The sequence below is a fragment of the Anser cygnoides genome, chromosome 4 (assembly GCF_040182565.1).
Source record: "Anser cygnoides isolate HZ-2024a breed goose chromosome 4, Taihu_goose_T2T_genome, whole genome shotgun sequence".
Taxonomy (NCBI): Eukaryota; Metazoa; Chordata; class Aves; order Anseriformes; family Anatidae; genus Anser; species Anser cygnoides.
Genome location: NC_089876.1, coordinates 64,857,525 through 64,876,997, shown reverse-complemented (window position 1 = coordinate 64,876,997; position 19,473 = coordinate 64,857,525). Strand labels below are relative to the sequence as shown.

General features: G+C 44.7%; 1 protein-coding gene across 11 annotated transcripts in view; it reads right to left on the bottom strand.

Annotated features, from left to right (window-relative positions):
- The window catches only part of SLC4A4 (solute carrier family 4 member 4), a 230,004-nt gene that overhangs the window by 160,953 nt on the left and 49,578 nt on the right, over positions 1-19,473 (bottom strand). For 4 of the 11 annotated variants that reach the window (XM_013193765.3, XM_013193768.3, XM_066996802.1 and 1 more), the window contains exons 1-2: positions 16,868-17,099; positions 12,371-12,475 (exon numbers count right to left, since the gene is read on the bottom strand). In XM_013193765.3, the coding sequence (XP_013049219.1) occupies positions 12,371-12,475; positions 16,868-17,084 (322 nt within the window). In that variant the 5' untranslated portion in view covers positions 17,085-17,099. Of the gene's footprint in view, positions 1-12,370; positions 12,476-14,736; positions 14,867-16,867; positions 17,100-19,473 lie in introns of those variants that run through there. The other 7 variants (XM_013193772.3, XM_048045701.2, XM_013193770.3 and 4 more) reach the window with 3 other exon arrangements.

The window sequence follows — 19,473 nt, the reverse complement described above, 5'->3', positions numbered from 1 at the left end:
GTTTCTCTCGTGCACCCAGTGGAGGCCATTTGCAAGTTTCCTCCTATAGACCCTGCTGCATTCACAACCTCTTCCTCCCTCCCTCCCCACTCTCCCCCAGGAAAATGACTAGTCTCTGTGTGCACCTCATTAATTTCAGAACTGTTTTGGTTGACCAGAGGCATGAATTTCACAATGCTATAAAATCTCACGGGTAAGATGCCCAGCAAGACCTGCAGGTGAAAGCAGCCTGCATTTTCTCTTCCAAAGCACAGCAATGGATCACAGCTTCCTCACACTTACTCCTACTGTAGATAAAACTTTCAAAGTTAAATTTTCTTTGCATGAAGATAAACTTTACTGTGTACCAAATTTGAAACAAAATTGGTTCATCTCATTATTAATAGAGCAAGAAGCAGTCATCATCAGAGATGTATTTTTCCCCTGGAAAATTTTTGGTTGAAACCACAACTTCTGCTTCATTAAGAGCTACTGAAGAAAGCAGCTCATGATTCAGAGTCCAGATTTAGAGGGCGGGCACACGAGTCTCCCTGAATCAGTTTTACTGGTGAAAACCCACTCACACATCGCCAAATTTAAGTTTTGTAAAATGCAGAATTCCATCCCTGCCTGCAAGGATATCTGTTCATCTCTGTCCTCGCCAAGCATGGTCTTGTTGAAGTACTGGGAGTGAAACTGCCTGGATCTCAAGTCATGCACAGCACACAAGCTCACGCGCTGATCCCAGCAGCACTCTGACAGCACACACGGAAGAAAGCAGCTCCAAGACACCCTGCTCCAAAGGGTCAGGTCCCTCAAGCATGCTGCTACAATGCGACACCATGCTCTCTAGTCCTTTTCTGAGTTCTTCCATGTAAGGGAACCTGGGGATTAAAGAAATGGAAAAATAGGAGAGGGGAAAAAAAAAAGTGTACTGAAAAATAAAAACTGAGAAATCTGCAGGCTTGAAGCTTTCTGACCTCGTAAAGTTTCTGCTATTCATGACTCACTTGCATGCCTTTACATCGCTAAACTTGTGTGTTAGCTTGGCCTCAGGACCCGCTACCTGCACAACCCCAGTCTCCATTCAGGTGTTTGCTCCTCATTGCCCACTGAGGCTCGCACAAAGCCTCACAGGGGTTTCTCAGTGCGACAAGGCAGGCCCTGTACATGCGTAAGAAACAGACCAGGTTCCCATGGGTCTATACCAGTAACACTGCCTGGCGGCTTTTGCAGTCGCTGTGGCACAAACCTCGAGTCAAGCCTGAGGAGTCTGTCAGTGAGGATCCTTCTCTGTCCAAGGAAGAAAGGACGACAGTTTTTAGAGACTGAGAGGCAGGGTGCATGTGCAATGCATGCACGCTGAATGTCTGCTCACTGCTCAGCAAGGGGCAATGCAGCTCTGTGAAACAACCAGGACGAGTCTGGCACAGTCAGGTGAGGATCTGGCTAAATGTAAGTGATGAAGAAAGCTTGGGATCTGCCCACATGGGAAGTGTGCCGGCAGCAGGGAATTACTCTCGGTGCAATGACGTCAGTCCCAAACTTGACATCCCAAAGCCTCTGGAGCACAAACTGTCTATACTGTTTAAAACACATGGATCTATTCATGCTCTAATACTGCTGGCAAATGGCCAAAACATACCTAGAGAGAGAGAAATCAGGAGTTCGGTTGTCTCCTAGACTAGTTCTGGAACCATATTTGCTTCAAAAAGCATTATTGCTTCTTACAATCTCCTTGATAAAAAACTGAATCTTCCCCAAAAGGATCATAAAGACTAAATCTGTTGTCTCATGCACCTATGAATAGCTGTGCAGTTCAGGTTTCTCAAAAATCTGAATTTAGGCTGTTCTGAGGAGCTTCATCCTGCAACAAAACCTTTTCACAAAACCTTTTGGATGGTATATAGAAACACGTATGTGTAACATCGTATTAGTGACCATGACAGTAATCCAAATGTAGGGCACTACCAGAAAATCTGTGTTTTCTGGCAGAAATGCAAACTGAAATAATTGCCTTAGCATGAGGAAAAAAAAATCAGCAGATATGATTAGATTATTTAAGTACAGCAATAACTTTTGTGCCTGAGGTCTCTGTTAATCTGGGCACTGAGCTCAGTCTACCACTTCCTGACATCTTAGTGCAGGACCAAGGACAGACTCTAGCCTAACATTGTGTAAGACTGAAATTCTTCTTCCATTCCGGATATCTACAGCCAAAAAAACAAGCAGAAAGAGATCACACTTTATTTACAATACCCTCTTCAATTTATAACACCAACTCTCTTCTTTTAAGAAAAAGGTGACAGTGAAACAGCTTTTGCTTAGCAAAACAAAACTTGGTCATTTCAAGAAAGGAGCTGAAAGTTACAGGATCAAAGGATAAAGTCTGCTTGGTGCATATCTAAGAAGGAATCCTTTCCACATGACCAGGGTTGTTGAGACTTAGAGCATGGCCATAAAGAATCTCGGACTGGCACCTTAGAAGGAAACGAGATCAAAAACTAACATTAAAAATTTATAAAGCAACGAAAATGAGCTGAGTATTAGTTTTCACCTGGTCCTTATTTTTTACTTTCAAGCCTCTTTTCCAGAGAGCAGGGAGAGTTACGTTAAACCTCATCAGGCTTGGACAAGCTCACTTGGTTACGACTAAGACATCTCTACAGCCAACCTCTACTCCATAAGCCAACTGCTCTGGCCACTTGCACCTCCTGCTCTGTGTGTATCCAGGCTCTCAGAGAAGACTGGGGTAGATATTTCAGGCTGCCTGAATGAAGGGCTTCACTCAGCACACTCCAGTCATTTAATTTTGGGGCAGGGCTGACCTAATAACACAGGAAGGCAAAGGTGTGCCATTTTCATAGCCTAACAATCAGTTTCAAACCTGGATGGAGCCGACACACAGCTTAACCCCAGGGTAAGGAAGCTTTAGGTATGCACGTGGCTTCCTGACACATACCTAGAGCACATGGCTTTTATTCCTACTGCTAACAAGTCACTAACTTTATGAAAAATTGCTCCACAGAGATGCCCAACATTCAGCAGTTTGCACCTACAGCAGCTCTGAAATCACATGAGACTGGCAGGGGATGTAGCCTGCCACGAGTTTCAGCAGCAGAAGACCGCATGGCACACCTTCGTATCTCAATGGGCAAGAAGGAAGTGTTGGTGTACTGCCAAGCACACAGCTAAACGTGGCTCTGGTCAACACACTGCCAGGACCAGAGAGAGTCTAGTGCAGTTTTTAGTGGCTTCTTTTCAAAACCGGAGGTGGCAACAGAAGGGTTCTCATTTTGTGCAAGAATCTAAGGAAATCAATGACAGAAAGAGCTGACGGTCCAGAAGGACAAATAAATCACAGGGATGATCCATTTTAAAGGGGAGATACTAAAAGTAGCACTAAGCAAGTTCCAAAGTAAGCCCTGCTTAGTTTCAAATCAGCTCAAGAAATAAGAACAAAAGGCCATGCTGCTGTGTGCCGAGTGCACTTAACTCTACCTGATTTAAAGGGGTTACAGGTAGTAAACACCTCTCCAGACCGGCACCAGCAGCAGAGCAGCTGCAGGCCCTCCACCCCAACCAACTCCACCTCCCAGGACGCGGCTATCACAGCATGTACCCAAGCACAAATAGGATGGGACACAGCCTGTGCAACACCCTGCTTCAGAGAACAGTTAGCGCCGGTGGAACAGAAATAACCTTCCCATCATACGGCACCTTGAAATTTCCCAGGAGGGATCTGGAAGAGCATTAATTTCCCCACAGATGAAAACACAGGCCTCCAAGAAACAACAGACAAGCCGGGATGTTTTCAATGATGCATTAAGATGAAGTACTCTGGGTAGAAGAGCCATGGAAATTCACAAGGCCTGTTAGTGAACACAGCTGGTTCATGCATTAGAAACAAGGAACACGATTATTTCCTCCAGCACAGTGTAAGCACCAAGTACTATTCCCATTAGTGAATCTGAACACAGAGGCAAAAACTTAAACTAAAAGCAATCCTCTAGATAGGCTGACCAGGCATACTTCTGGGCTCACCACTTGGTCCTCACAGGACCTCACAGTGTTTCAGTATTCACCCTAATATTCAAGTCACTGCTTTTCCAGGTGAGTAGGAACTTGCCCTAAAGCTCACAAGGCTTCACTGAGCAGTTTGCTGAAATTTGGGTGAAATCTAAACAAGGTAACATTCCAGCTGGAGATAAAGCAGACCCAAATCACTGTCATTCCCCACAGCAAAGCAGCACCAGAACCCTCTGAACTGAGGGCAGACCTTACACCCTGAAGAGATTTGGCTCTTTGGGTCCCAGTAACAATTTTATGAGTGCAGAAGCATGCATGTCTCATAATGGTGATGCTTGGGCACAAAAATGACCTCTGCAAGAGGTTCCCGTGAAGGGAACCAAAGGTCTTTTAAGGGACCGAGCACACAGTTTCAGAGGACCAGCAACAGCAGGTGGATGCCTAGAACTGGACAACGGATGCTGGGCTGAGTGGCAGAGGCAGAAAAATTCATGTCTGTATGGAAACGACTGCAAAAATCTGTAACCAGGTAGCTGAACAAACTGAAATTGGGAAGTCCCTCAGGCTTAAGGGTCTTTAAACCAATAGTAATGTGCAATAAACTAATTCACAATTATATGGCAGTTGGCCAAAGAGAAGGGTCCGTGTGACCTGATCAGATGATGGGCTTTTGAGGAATGGGGCCAAATCCTTATAAATGGGCTACATATGGCCGAGTGTGGGGTTCACAACCTAATAAAGGCCATCAGGAGAACAGCCTGCAGTGAGCAACGTGCAGTAAAAAGTAAAACAGAGGCTCCAAGAGAGACAAAACCCAAGCTACAATTCAACAGAGAGATTAAATATGAAGGGACAAGATTAGAAACAAGGCTCTCCTCAGTTCTGCCAGCTCTGGCAAAAGGACCCCACATTCATTGCTAGGATGGAAGGGCACAAGAGAGCACCCAGCATCGGCAGTGAAGATGCAATGATTTACTTAATTAAGCAGGAAACTTGACCAAAGATCATTTTATGGATTTGTATTACTGCACTTTACACCTCAGTATTCAGTCCTTTACTAAAGTAACTGCAAGGGGCAGGGAACTGAGCTAGGCAGTGAAAGATATCATGCAAACCTGAGAATCTGTTGGTAACATCAGGCTCCTAGACCTTCAATATCTTCAAAAGGTCAGTTTAATCTTTACGCAAAGTGACCTCTGCAGTCTTTAAAAGGTTCCCACGTAACAACACTATAGTTAGCCAGACAGAAAGTGCTCCTAGCCATCTGTCTGATGCTTGCACTTCTCAATTTCAAACATATGCTCACCTGCTACCTATCAATGACCCAGACGAACTGCCAGATTCCTAACAAGATTCAGAGGCTGCTCCAGTGAAGCGTGTTTAAAAGGTGCGTTAGCCCTGAAGAACAGCACAGCTCTGAAACACAGAGCTCACTTACATTCAAGCCAAGAAGGTCTAAAATAGGAAGAGAAAAAATAAAATGATGTCTTCATACGGCTTCTTGAAGGTCCTACAAACCCTGTTTGTTCAGAAGGAGAATTAGTCATTGCTAGGAAAGGATCACAACTTGTGCCACGAAGCCCTGAAGACACATGCCAATGACAGCTAAAAGGTACCACAATAAATTAATTGGTCGGCATTGTTTACACAGAACAATAAACATGTTTGGGGCATTCTCACTGAGCTTTATATAAGCCATTGCTAGACTCTTACCCACAACCCCATAAGCTGCTTTTCTTTCTCTCTTCTTTGGAGCTGTGTGAGGTTACAGAAGCCACCAAACCTGTCTTGCTGTTATCTGATCTAATCTGGCCAGTACTGCTTGGATTCTACTGGAAGAAAAAGAAACTTTAAAAAAAAAAAAAAAACAGCTTTTGGGAACAGGGCAGAGGAAGGGAGCCGTGCTGGGCAGGGCTGTTTGTTTTAAGTTTTAGGCTAAGCTGTTCAGAAACACGGCACCTTTGGATTTTCTGGCATCCACCTTCAGCAGTGACCACAGCTCCTTTAAAAAAATCACGTCCTCTTTTGAAATGGCCCGAATTACCACCCAAAGTGGATACAGCCCAGAACAACCCATCTTGGCTGAAAATCTTGACTTTATTTCCCATATTTCCATCTCATCAATTACCAAGGCTGACCAAATCACTACCAAGCTGTACTTGGCACTGCTCAATGCATACATGCAGGTATGTTTTAGACCACTCTCCAATAGAAGCAAGAGCCTCAATTTTCATAGCTGCTGAGACTGTGTACCTAGGTCTTCAGTGGGAGGCCACTGACTGTTCCAGGCCATTGACTCTGGGACAACTTCTAACATTCTTCCTCTGAATTTTACAGGCACTGTGCACTGCATTATTTGGAGACCAAGAGTCTTATAAATACTGATGAACTGCTTCATGCAAGTCTATCAGAGAGAGACTTCCCTTCCCTTACATACAAGGGTAAACTTTGTGGTTATGCAGAGAAGTTAAATGTTGGCCTTTTCAGTAGGGACACAACTAGCATCCGGTTTGGTCAGCTTCAACATCAACCCCTACAAACTCAAGGCAGGGACAGGCAGAGAGGAAAAAATATCCATTTCTCTGAGGGAAAATCCAACACTAAAAGTGTCACCATCATCATGATACCAACTGTGAAGACTGAGCACAGATCAGCAACAAAAACAAGATACACAACTGCGACATGCCAGGCAGAAGTCTGCCTAAACCACCATCCCATTTCCTCTGGCAAGTGTCAGGCAGCTCAGGGGAAGTCCTCCTAACTGCCCGACTCTGTAGTAGTGAATCATGAGATAAGAAAACGGCCCTGCTGCAAACGAACCTTGATTCCAAGGCTGCAGTTATAACTAACCAGTGAGAGGGCACAGCACATTTTATGAGGCAGACTGCAGCCAGAGCTGGGTGTAGGTGGAGGCCAAGCAGCTGCCAGCAGGGCACCAGGATGCAATGCAAACCACAGGGCACTCACTGGTGGGAGCCGCATTTACACAAAGGCCTCCTGACATCTCTCCAGTGGTACAAGGCTTCCTTCAAGGAAGCACCAAAGTTTTCCACATCTCTTTTCAGACCCTTTTTTAATACTAAGAAAGTTCTCACAGCACTGTGCAACTGGAGGAGGGATGAGACCCAACTGAAAGGGTAGTCACTTGTCAGAGTGGTACGGAAACCCCTTCCTACACTGCCACGTACCTTAGGCTCAGAACGAGCACAGCGCAAAACTTACCCTCACTTAGAAGCAAACACAATCTTTCCTTTGCTATGGGCAAAACACAACATCTATTGACTCAGCTGTTCTTAAACCATTTTCTCCATTTCTTCTATAAGCACAGCCCACTTATCACTGCCTTATGTGAAGTCAGTTTATCATCATCTCCATTTTGATTGCAGTTTTTCCTCACCAAGTGTGCAGTAGGTGGGTGTCAGCACCTTCTCACACAACCCCAGCACCTTTAAAGCTAACGCTGATTCCTGCCAACAGATCTGAAAAGCATCTGCAATGACCAGAACAATACCTCAGACAACAATGGGTAAAACAGACACAGGCTGGAAAGTGCCAGTAGTAAACATGCTCATGGGTTTGCTAGCGTCAAGCTTCCAAGTGACCGAGCAGTGATACTACCTTAATGAGAGTGAAATTCTGAACAAACCACTTCACCGGTGACTTACGTTTCACAGACCTTGCAGCACGTACACAATCGACTTAACTAATCCACACACACGAAAATGGCTCCCAACTTTTCCATAGGGATTTACCTTACTGTCAAAAAGTCTGCAGTGAAGTCACAGCACTAGGACCTTGCTATTTATCATGAACCAGATAACGGCACATTTCAGCATCCTGTAAAAGTGTCCTGACAGAGTCTAAACTGGAATCTTTCATTCAGACACTGCACAGTTGAGAAGATCCAAACCACCCACCCCGTTTTTACTAACTGTGCAGGGCAGCATCCAGGTCCCAATCTGTGCCTGCTGGTCCCAAGCCATGTCATCTGCTGTATGGGAAGAGAGAAAAAAGGCAGTCCCTAGGTCCTCATCATTAAGCTTTTGCACAAGCACAGCCTGAGTCAGTTTTACCAAAACAAAATACAGCCTACTCTACCTCTACAGTTAAATTAAAGGCACCAAAGCAAATTAATGAAGTACAGTGTGTACTTGGATTTTACATGATTATTTTTTTAATTGTACTCGTTTCAGAAACAAATAAAAACTAATTGATATGAAACAGATTATTTCTGAAAACAGAGAAGGTCTGCCTACAGTCAGTGATCAAAAACCGAGGGCTGGGATAGAAGAAGAAAAAAACAAATTAAATAGGCAAACATAACTTATGTCTCCTACCTTCTGCCTGCTGTTAGTAAAGGTAAAGATTTTCACAGACATCTTTGCCCTTTTAACCTCTCTCCTCATTGATCCAACCATCAAGAAATAATCTTAGGCTTAAATCATAACACAGCTTTCTACCAGCAAAGTGTAATGACACTACAGGGTCAAGAATAGAAAGAACGGAGGAGGAAAGTGTGGGGAGCAGTCAGCTAAAATGGCAAAGGATGTCACTGCAAGTTGCTACAAAGACCCTGGTTTAAATGCCATAATGTTAACAGGATCCACAGCAAAGTTTTCACTGTAACAGAACCTCTTCCTGAAGTTAGTTCTTTCTAAGATGTACTCTCCACACGTTTACTTTGCAAATCAATCGAAATGTGGGACAAAACACCTGACGGAAGTGCTGGTCCCCTTCTCCTAAAGGACACAGCCAGAGCTACCCTGGCCTTCCAGTAACAGAGCTGTCAGACTTGAAACCAAGCATCCTCCACCCCACTGCAGAGTCAGGGCGGCAGCAAGCCTGAGGGAAGTTACACTTAAAGAGCCAAGAATACCTTATCTCAAAGGATAAGGTGGAGCTTTACTTTTCCCCTGTTGCAAAATTGGTTATTAAGTAATCTGTTTATGTCACACATACCAGCACTCCTAACAGTGGCATTACAGCACTATGTCATTACCTTCAAGGAAAGGAACGTGCAGTGCTCTAAATGAATGGGAATGGCTTTCTTACACAGGAGGTTCAGCTTAGGGCAGTGCCTGTTCTTGATTTCCCCCACGAAAGCCTACACTTTCTCACTTACTTTCCTTCTTCACTCTGAACTGGACCTAGGGAGCTCCCTTCTCTCGCCGAGTCACGTTTCGGGGCACTTCTGCTCCACATCAGTGAGGGGACAGCAAAGCAGCTCTTTGTAACTAAAATGCAGTGAATTTCTTAACTAAGCCATCTCACTGAAAAACGGGGGTACCTGCAAATGAATCATTTTCCAATGTCAACAGCTGATATCACTAATAAAATAGCAATGACATGCAGTGTAGGATTAGACTGAGGTGCCACCTTAGAGAAGCATTAAATCATCTCTGGAGCTAGGCCAAAGGGACATACTTTTGTAATGTACATAGGGTTTCTATTAATGTTATATTTACTTAGCAAGGGCATGACCGACAATCGCTCCAAGCTGAAAATGTCTCAACATCCTACTAACCAGAAATGCCCTGTTCCCCCTCCTTCCTTAACCAAGTCCTTCCCTCTCCCCCACACCACTACATAACCAAATCAGTGAGCAACATGCTAATCCAGAGCTGCTATCTCCATCTCACAAACATAATGCAGGGCCACCAGCCAGTAAAAAAATTAAAATAAAAAATAAAAGACTGACTTCAAGAGTTGCATTCTGGAGAGTTAATATGCAAGAGATGGATGCTCAGAATGACAACTTTCAAATACTGTCTTCATTTGTTTTAAATCAAACAGATTGAAAAGCAACAAAACCAGCCTGCTTTCTAAGCGTATCATAATGCCTCACCTCCCTGCTCAGTTGTTTTCCCACAGGTTTGGTGAAATTAATAGCTTTAAGCAACCTTCCTAAGGAATTTGATCAAAATTGACTACTTGGTGAAAAAATAAATTATTGGCAGAGGAATGAATAGGAAAGAGGCAAACAACTGTCATAGGTATGTTTTTCCTCCATGAAATCAGGTGAAAAACAAAAACTATCAGTAAAAAACTAAAATACATCTGGAGGTGACAATTCTGCTTGCAGTTACTTTCTTCTACAGAGGATGCCACCAGTGTAAACTATTCAGAAAAGTGAGTTATAACAATACCACAGAACTGGCTGATGTAATGGAGAGGGTTTTGAAGCTAACACCTCCTGGTCTCTAGACAAATGCTCTCCTCCTTGAAACTGTGCCACTCCACCTCTAATGCAGAAATCTAGCAAAGAGACTTAAAACCATCTGCACCAAGTGTCAGCCAAGGGCCTTCAACCTGGTGTTTTAACCCTTCCAATGGATATATGCAGACTGTAACTGTACATGGGGTGCATGTACACATACTAGGTGCACGCAGACATTACTTACATACAGACATACAGCTGTGTGCATAAAGAGTTAGGTATAATTAGGGACACACACCTTCTGTAATGAGGCAAATAAGTTCCCTTCAAAGTGCCAAAGCCTTTACCGATTCTTCGCACTGTGGTAATGCCTCCAGTTTGCAAGGCAAGCTCTGAATGTAAGGCTGTCCCCGTGCAGAAGAGCAGAGTGGCCAAGCAGCAACTTGCCAGTCGAATCTTACATGCGCCCCTCTGCAGCGTGACACTGACAGATGCTACAGCGTCAGCACTGGCTCTGGCACAGCCGGCGACTCCTTCTGTGATTTAGCTAGGTCATTCACAGGAGCCTGGCAAGAATCAAGGCACTGCCCTCTGCACGAACAAGGGAATTAGCTGGTTACACAGCTCCAAGTCTCTGGAGATTCAGACAAGCAGCTACAGTTCTCAGAGGCCTGTTGTGTGCAAACAGAAACACTGCATATTTTTTCACCTCCTCTTCCCCTTACCCCAGTGAGATGAACAGCAAGTGGTCTGCTAGCCCAAGTAAATCAAACAAGGATATCTGCATTGCAACATGGAGATAAAGACTTAAAACATTAACCCAACCTTTTTCACTGCACCTTCAGACAGTTAAAACAGTCGCTCCCACACTGCTCTTCACAAACAACAATCTGTATTATATTCTTGGAGCATCACATATGAGTGATACATACCACAAGAGCATGTGGCAACATTTAAGGCAGTAAATTACAAGAAATATTCCCCCTCCCTCCCCTCTCAAATGTTTCCGCTGTGCCAAAGCATCAATTATTCCATGAGCAGAAGGCAATACAAAAACCCTGTCATTCCATCCCTGCAGACAGCAAATGGCCTCATTAAACCCAACATGATGATTTACAACTACTGAGCCCAGATCACTTCATACAAGAGGGGAAGAAAACAGAAGCGTTTACACGGAAATGTCTGCTCTGACTTCTGGGAAGTGTTCTTATCAATCGTTTTTGCAGATTATTTTCTTCCATACTGTTTGATCCTTTGGTGTCCACCACTGGTGACAGTGACACGGCTCTAACTCTACACTTTTCAAAATATTTTAAACTGAAAGCCACAGCTGTTTGTTTACAAATAAACTAGAATAAAACTATGCACCCAAGTCAACAGGGAAAGGACAATATTGTGAGGTGAAATGCTGGCCCCGTTTCCCTTCTAGCTAGAATATATACCGTCTTGTCTTTTCCTCCTCCTCCATTAGTTTATCAAACACACTGTCAACTGATCCTCATAAAACAAGAAAAACAGAATTTGCTGCAAATAATTCATTCTTATCAGCTTTAAGAATTTTTCACAACCAACCTTAAAAAGGTAAACTCCTGTGAACTCCCTTCTCCTTTCAGATTTCACAATATTTTTATTCAGAGAGAAAATAAAAACACTTTCAAAGAAGTCTACTCTTTTCCTAAAAAGCGAGGAAACTTTTTGCTGTCTTAAAAAAGTTATTCTCCCAAGGCTAACACCTTATTTTTCTACCTCCTAAGCTAAAAAAATAACCCAGGAAAACATCCACTTGCTGCCTTATGCCCACCCCCAACACTCGCTACATATTCTGCCGGTCTTTCCAGTTTGCTTCGCCATCTGCGACACCTGCCACCGTATTCCAGCACTCCAAGGTGCAGTGGTGATATGCAAGTGTTGCTGGAAGGCTCATACGGGAAAGAAAAACAAAAAGCCCCAATGTTTCACAGCCATTGTGCAAGAGACAGTGAACGCGATTCTGCGGGAAGTGGAAACATGCCAGGAGCACACAACAACGTTCACTCTCGAACTGAAAAAGAGAATGTCTTTAAATTTAAAAGTCAGTTTCGCTCTGGTTAAGCTTATCGGTGTTTCAGTCAATTTTAGGATTAATTACTCAGCCGAAACAAAGGTGCCCTTTTTCTCTGCTATCCGACTGGCAATTTTATATACAAATACAAACTGTGAAGATACCCTTTCTCCCCAGCAGTCCACAGTCTCTTACCTTCCACTTCTTCTTCATCACATACATGTTTAAGGAAGGAAGCCCCTCTATCCAGTACTGCCTCGTCCTCCATCCTATAGTAATAGAAAAGAAAAAAGGAATGCTCAGACTTCTCCTGAAGCGAGCTATTTGAAACAGCCCAGGTCCTGGGCAGGTTAACTTGCAAGCTGTTGTTCATGTTATTGTGGGCACTCCCGTTCTCCTTTCAGTGCCTGCTGTTCCTTCATAGAGCTCCTTTCAAATGGCGTTTGGTATAAGCTGGCCTCACGTCGTTCGAATTCTAACCTTGAGAGGACATCAGTGCTGACAGGTGTGAGAAAGGTAATCCCGGCTAGAAGTCTTTGTTGTTGTTTTTTTTTTCCCTTGTTTCTTTTTCCTGTTTCTTTCTTTTTTTTCCTCCTTTTTTCTTTTTTTCTAACAAGGACATACACACACAGGCAAGTTTGGGACTGTCTATGCGAGAGCCAAGAGTTTGTGGAATTCCTGTTTCCCTTTAAAGTTCTTCTAAAAGATGTTGGCTGCAGAGCCACGTATACAAGCAAGCACGCATACTGTACACAGACACACACACGCGTTCGCATGCACAGTGGGAGACTCGGCTTCAGCCAGCCTCTTAATACCAGCAAAGCACACTTGTCTGTCGAGAGGCAAGCTTTGTGTCACATGTTGGCCTTACAGAAATCTGACATACGAGGATTATCCAGAGACCAAGCTACAGTAAGTCAGGCCATCACAGCAGTCATGTATGTGTGCCACCCATTCATTCATCCATCTGGGGACTGATTTTAGTAGTTGCTTTCTTTCCCCTCCCTTTCTCTCTCTACCTCTTACCGGCTCCTCTGTACAGAGGAGACTCCAAATTCTACACCTCCGCCATGAAGTCCTCCTCTGGCACTGCCCAGAACTTGCCCTGCTCTATTTCATGCACAAAATAAAGACCCTGCATGCTTTCCAAGGGCTCATCCACAAGCTCATTTTTGACCGGCAAATATAAAAATGGCAAAATAACAAAGAAAACATTTCTAGTTATTTTAAATAATCTACTTATATATCGCTTGGAGGCTAAGCATATATTTGCTGCTCATTGCTAGACAATGAGCTGTGTAAGCTTAATAGCAGTATAATTCTCAATAGAACTGCAGGCTCTGTTTGTAACCTCTTTTCCTACCAAAGGTAAGAAACTGGCATGTTTGGGTAACAACTGAAAAACAATACCTTTTCCTTTTATTCTGTAGATGGAATAAGGACAAGCCTCATACAGAAAAAAAAAAAAGACGCTTCAACCTTCTTCACATCTATATTCCATTTAGGATTCCACAAGATGCTTCAAGCACAGTAGCAGCAAATGCTTAAAAGAGATTTTCAGAGGCACATTCAAATTCAGGACAGTATAAAACCCAAACAGGTAAATACGAAGCAATGAATACATCCTAGGATATCTACCTTGCAACTGCATGTCAATGTCTACCCGAACAAAGAAGCGTTCAGCCACAAGAGCAGCAGAGCCCTCGTTTTCTAAAAGCAGTCCCCAGGCAGCAGTTCTCCCACCTGTGACACCCTGTCCCCACCTCAAGCACCTTGACCAACACAGCCCATCGGCCTCCTCTTTGACTCGTAGCCTGCAGCTCAGCTCACGTGAATGACTCCCAGATATTTTGCAGGTAAGGAAGAAGCAAAAAAGCTCAGACTGAAAACCACTGACCATGCATATGGAAATACACGTTTCATCTGGATTACCAGACGGCAGCAATACTACAGCACCGTACCCAGAAACGAACACGAGCCTCAGCTCCTGACTAAGTTCAGATCCAACCCAGAAGTTTGAAGCAAGGCCCACCTCTCATTCGCTGGCTGTTTCTTCCTGCACTGTATGTAAGAGAGCTGGAAGAATGGAAGAGCAAATTTCTCTGACTTGAGAAAGGCACCATTTCACAAGCAGCTGCTGCCCTGCGTGGAGGGGTAGGACATGCTTCTTCCCAACAAAACACACCAAGCCAGCACACAGGTACGCACACACAGAAGCCTTCCTGAAAGCTCAAGTTCTCCATTACATTATTCAACGCTGTTAATGCCGCTCTTGCCTGCATGCAACGGTTGTGTAGGCACACCCCAATTACGTTTTTTTCCCAGAGTAGCACAGTAGCTACTTGCTATAAACACAACTGAAAACATCTGGAACAGATAGGGCTGGGTTTCCAGACCAAACACAAACCGCACGCGCTTTATTACTCCACAAAGTTCTTCGTTTCACTCCCAGCGTGCTGGCATTCACCTCCGCTCCCTGTGCACCAACACACCCAGGCCGTTCAGCACGCGTGTATGCGTGCAACCATACCTGCACATCCCACAGCCCCAGCCCAAACGCCCGTTTCCAGCTTGGTTTCTCCGCTCCAACTTTGGCAGCATCGGTCCAAGTGCACAGCAGCTGCAAATGAACAGTCACATCGCATTGGGAGAGAGGGAGAAGAGGGCAAAGGGAGGAGAGGAGCAAATTCTAGTGCACAGTGCCGAGGATTCACCAGGTGCTACTGAAATGTCTGCTCAGATCAGCTCAAATGGCAGGCAGATGAGGTCCTGCTGGTGCCCTGTGAAGCCCCCAATGCCATCCCCACCCCTGCCAAAACCCTGTCCCCCACTGCCAGCACCTCTCTTCCCCTGGGGCAGTTCATCACATTTAAGGGCCGCACTTCCTAGCTTGCAAAGGGCTCAAAAACTGCTGACAACACATCACAAGCCTGATGCTTTCCCTGAAACGTGCCCAGGGCAGATCCGAAGGAGCTAGGGGGTTTAAAGGGCCAGGAATAGAGCCTGGGCCGCCTTGGCGCGGCGCCCCGACTCTAATCCGCAGGAGTTTAGTGATTAGACCCCGAAGCACCACCTCCCTTGACTTGGTCTTTTCTGCCCTTCTCAGATTACTGCGGGATTTCTTCAGGCCAAAACCTAGCAAGAACCATTCTTTATGAACACGCACAGGGGGAATATTTCAACCAACCCCTTGGACTTTTTCAAATAACATTAAATGAGAGTTGCAGGAAAAAAAAAATATGTTACAGGAAAGAGCAGAAAATCTTCAGTGGCAGAGTCCTAGCAGTGCAGCACTGCAGCAAGAAATGGCATTTTCACTACCCCAAGGAAGAGAAAGGGATACAAGTGAGAAAGGGCAGAAATGTTTTTAGGGCCTCTGAACAGAAATGTGCCTTGCTTTGAAGCTCGGCTTACTAGCTCCTTTGAGTAAGGTAAAAGGACGGGACACCTAGACACTTTTTTATCTAGTCTGACATCCTCATTATTGTTATCACAGTGCTTTGGAAACAAACCCCCAAAATAATTAAAAATAATGGCTTTCTATTTTCAGGGCCTAGATCTGAGCAAGTCACGCACTCCAACACAATATGCTTCAGTAAAAAGAAATACAAGCTGCTCAAGTAATTGGCCTCTCTGGGTACATAATTAGATCAATACCCAACATTTCTTGAAACGACACTGTACATCAATAGGATTTAGACAAAGGTCTCACATAGCCAACCCAACACAGCATGCAATTCACACCTAAAACTGCAGGTCACTCTCAACTACAGCTCCCAGAAACAGCCTGCCAGACAAAGAAGAACGAACAAGACCAATTTAATATCCCAAAAGAGTTCCAGAATTTGGGATCTAGAGAGAGGTCAGTATAGATGGGCAAAAGTGAAGGGAATTAAGTAGCATAGAGCAGAAAAGAAGATGAAAAGCCTATTTGCCAGCTATTCCACAATGAGCAGAGCACTCCCTAAGAAACGAGCACATAAGATTGCCTCTCATATGTGTGTGATCTGGGACCACTTTTGAGGTGAAAACTTCTCGAACGCTCCATGTTAAGAGCAAACCTGATTTGGCTTCCAAAGGAAACAACTGTGGCTCAAGACCAAATTACTTAAGTTTAGTGTTTTCTTTTAACCTACCACAAAACTCCTCGATTCCTTCCCCTTGGCTATGCTTATCTTGCAGCCTCTGTTTTTGTCATCACATTATAAATCTTTCCTGCAGGTCCCCTTGTTATAGCACCAAACACTTGCAACATCTTCAAAGCGGTGTAAGGTAGCAAGTAACCTTAGCTTTATTGTCCCCAGCCATTACTGAGATGAGATAACTCAGGCCTTATTTGCATAGATGTAGCAAGGCTCCAGGTTTATTTTGAGATCGTTATGTGAAAGCCACTAGACTTGCGAGGAAAAATAACGCCATGACTCTACTTTGTGCTCTTTCCACTGCTTCTCATGTTTTAGGTGTACCTAATAGAAGTCTCTGCTGAGTTTACAGCACTAGAAGCAGTCTCTAAACAAACAAAAATAAGGCAAAAAAACAAACCACAACCTACAGATATCTGATTAAAGTTTGTTTCTGCACAAAAACCTGCATTTGGAAGCCTATGAAAACTTCCTTACAGCACATGGAAATGGTCAGGGTGCAGAAGGGTCCTCTCTTACCAACACGAGAGCCTACAATGGGACAGCAGAGCCTTCTGCACCAGCGACCTGCAGAAATACCTCTTTTCTCCCCCAAACGCCGACGAGCTAAGCAGATGGAGTGCTGCCACCTTTTGGCCACGCAGCCTTCGCACAGCAGCAGGGACCAAGCCAAGCTCCTGCGAGCTTGAACAAGCTGTATGGACAGAGACCATCGGCACCTTCCCGCTGTCATCATCACTCGCACTTTTTATAACTTCACGATTTATGACATGGGAAGAGTAAATGTCACGTTTGGCTGAAAGAAAGCAGCACGGCTGATGTGGCAATGCTAGCTGTTGTCTGGAGATACAACTCACCCAAGTGAATAATACATAACAAAGCTGGAGAGTAAGAAATGAGAGTTATTACTTGCTGATAAGTTTTTATGATCCAGTCCGTTTCAAACACGTTTTGCAATCAGGAAGAAACCAGAGCAAACTCTGGACTGCATAAAGGAAAAACCGAGCCAGCTCTGTGACTGGAACGGATAGCAAAACACATAACCCATGTGAAAGTCACATTTAAAGAGCAATCCTTTTGGAATAAGCCAGGGTGCAGAGCGCGTAAAGGGCTTCAGGGAGGAGAGAGGCTTGTTACCGTCGGGTCACACAGCCACAGCGCTGGCCAGCCAAACCAGAAGCCCTGATGGCAGGGCTCTGATGGGGCTCAGAGCAGCCCCGCTGACGGAAACGTGCCTCCCCAGCACTGCAGCTCCTGCTCCTCACTACAGCTCACACCCAGGTGTGTGGAAGCTGCGGTCATTCGTGGGCAAGGCAAATGAAATAAGATCTTCATGAGCACACACAATCAAACAGCTCCTGGAGCTTCTCAAAGCCTGCCATCATTTATCCGTCAGGATTTTTTCCCCAGAAAATTGCCATCCGTACAATGAAGCCGGAGTACTGGGGATGGGGACACTGGGCAAGAAAAAAAAAAAGACAAAAACAAGTAAAGTACCGGGCATTGCTTGCTAAGCTGTATGGCAGGTCTCACAGTCCTGCAAGGATTACACTTAAGTCTGCACATACACAACCATCCCCACACCCCTTTTAATTCCCAAACACAGAAGGAAGATTCTGTCCATCACAGAGCCCTTTTTTCCTCTTAGGAGCGAAAAGAAGACAGGTTTCAGATGAGGAGCCTCGGTATCTCCCAGCAGAAGAGACACCTGCCATTGACAGCTTGATCTGTTTGGACACTCCAAGAGCCACTACATAGCACTCCTCTAGCTCTGTGATTCCTCGGCGTTGCTAGGAGCAGACAGAGAGAGCCACAGGCACATACCCATAGGCTGCACTTTTACTACTAGAAATCACGACCAGAGCGCCTGGAGAGAAACATGATGTGGCTCATGAGAAAGAGCCACAGATCCAGCCACAGCACCATTCTGCACTGCTCATGATGAGGTTTAAAAGGCCTGCTCATGACAACCAAGCTGGCCTTCAGTCCAACTGAGGCAGGCCTGCCACTTTGGATGAACAGCATCAGTCAACCTTCAGCAGCAGGTTGAACAACACCAGTGTCAACCAGACCTGGAGGCTCATACAGACAGGATGAGCAGGGCCTGGATCTAGGTGGAGAAAAGCCGCCAACAGCTTCCCTGCTGGCAGTGCCAACTGGTGCCTTCACCAAGCAGCTGAAGGTGGATGCCGAGGGTGTATGCTTACACCTATCTCAAAGATAATGAATCAAAAAGTTAAACAAGCTTCTTCTATCAAGAGACCGAGGAGACTAAGATGTTATTTACCTTCTCTGCAACCTGTGAAGCATTCAGCTACTGTGACGGCAGTGGTTAAGTAAACAGGAAACCACAAAGGAGACTTGGTCCCAATTGATTCCCCTACAGCCCATAAGCAAATGTTTGAGTTAACAGACCTAATATGAGCAATTCATCTTTAGGGGCTACATTGTTGTTTGTTTGTTTTTTTTTTTCCTCAAATACCTGCACTTGTGCTCTAGTGCACAGAAAAATTAGCTTCTGACTATACTCAGCACAGTCTGGTTGATGCACTCACAGAACAGATTGCCATATTTATCTTGGATGCATTTCCCCTTGTCAGTTTGAAACCAGCATTTATTTACATGCTCTCTCAGCAAAAGGTTGCACTCACCATGAGGACAGAAGCCTCCTCCTCCTTCTGCACAATTAACTTGCACTAACGTAGTTTTAAACCCAAACTCAAACCCAGCTTCTTTTAAAATAAGAACGTTCCAACAGGGAACAAATGCTCAAAGTGACTGCTTTGCACAGTGCCATCAGATGCAGAAGGACTGATCTCATCTCCTCCCTCTCCAGCAGACTTGTCTGAATGGAGAACACCATTTCCCTTCTCCAGAGCACTGCCAGTCTCTGAGTAATCAGGAGATAAAAACACCAGCACTACAGGTGCTGCAAGACTAAAATCTGTGAACACATAGAAGGTGCTAAAGCACCCGTTTTTTCTAAAAGTGTGGGACACGTAGGAAAAGACTGGAACATACAACCTCAAAGGAGCACAGACTGTTCATTTGGTTTTGGCCGTGCTTTACTGCTTGCAGTATTTCCACCAGTTTCCTCGTTTCAATGACTGGCTGCATGCATTGGA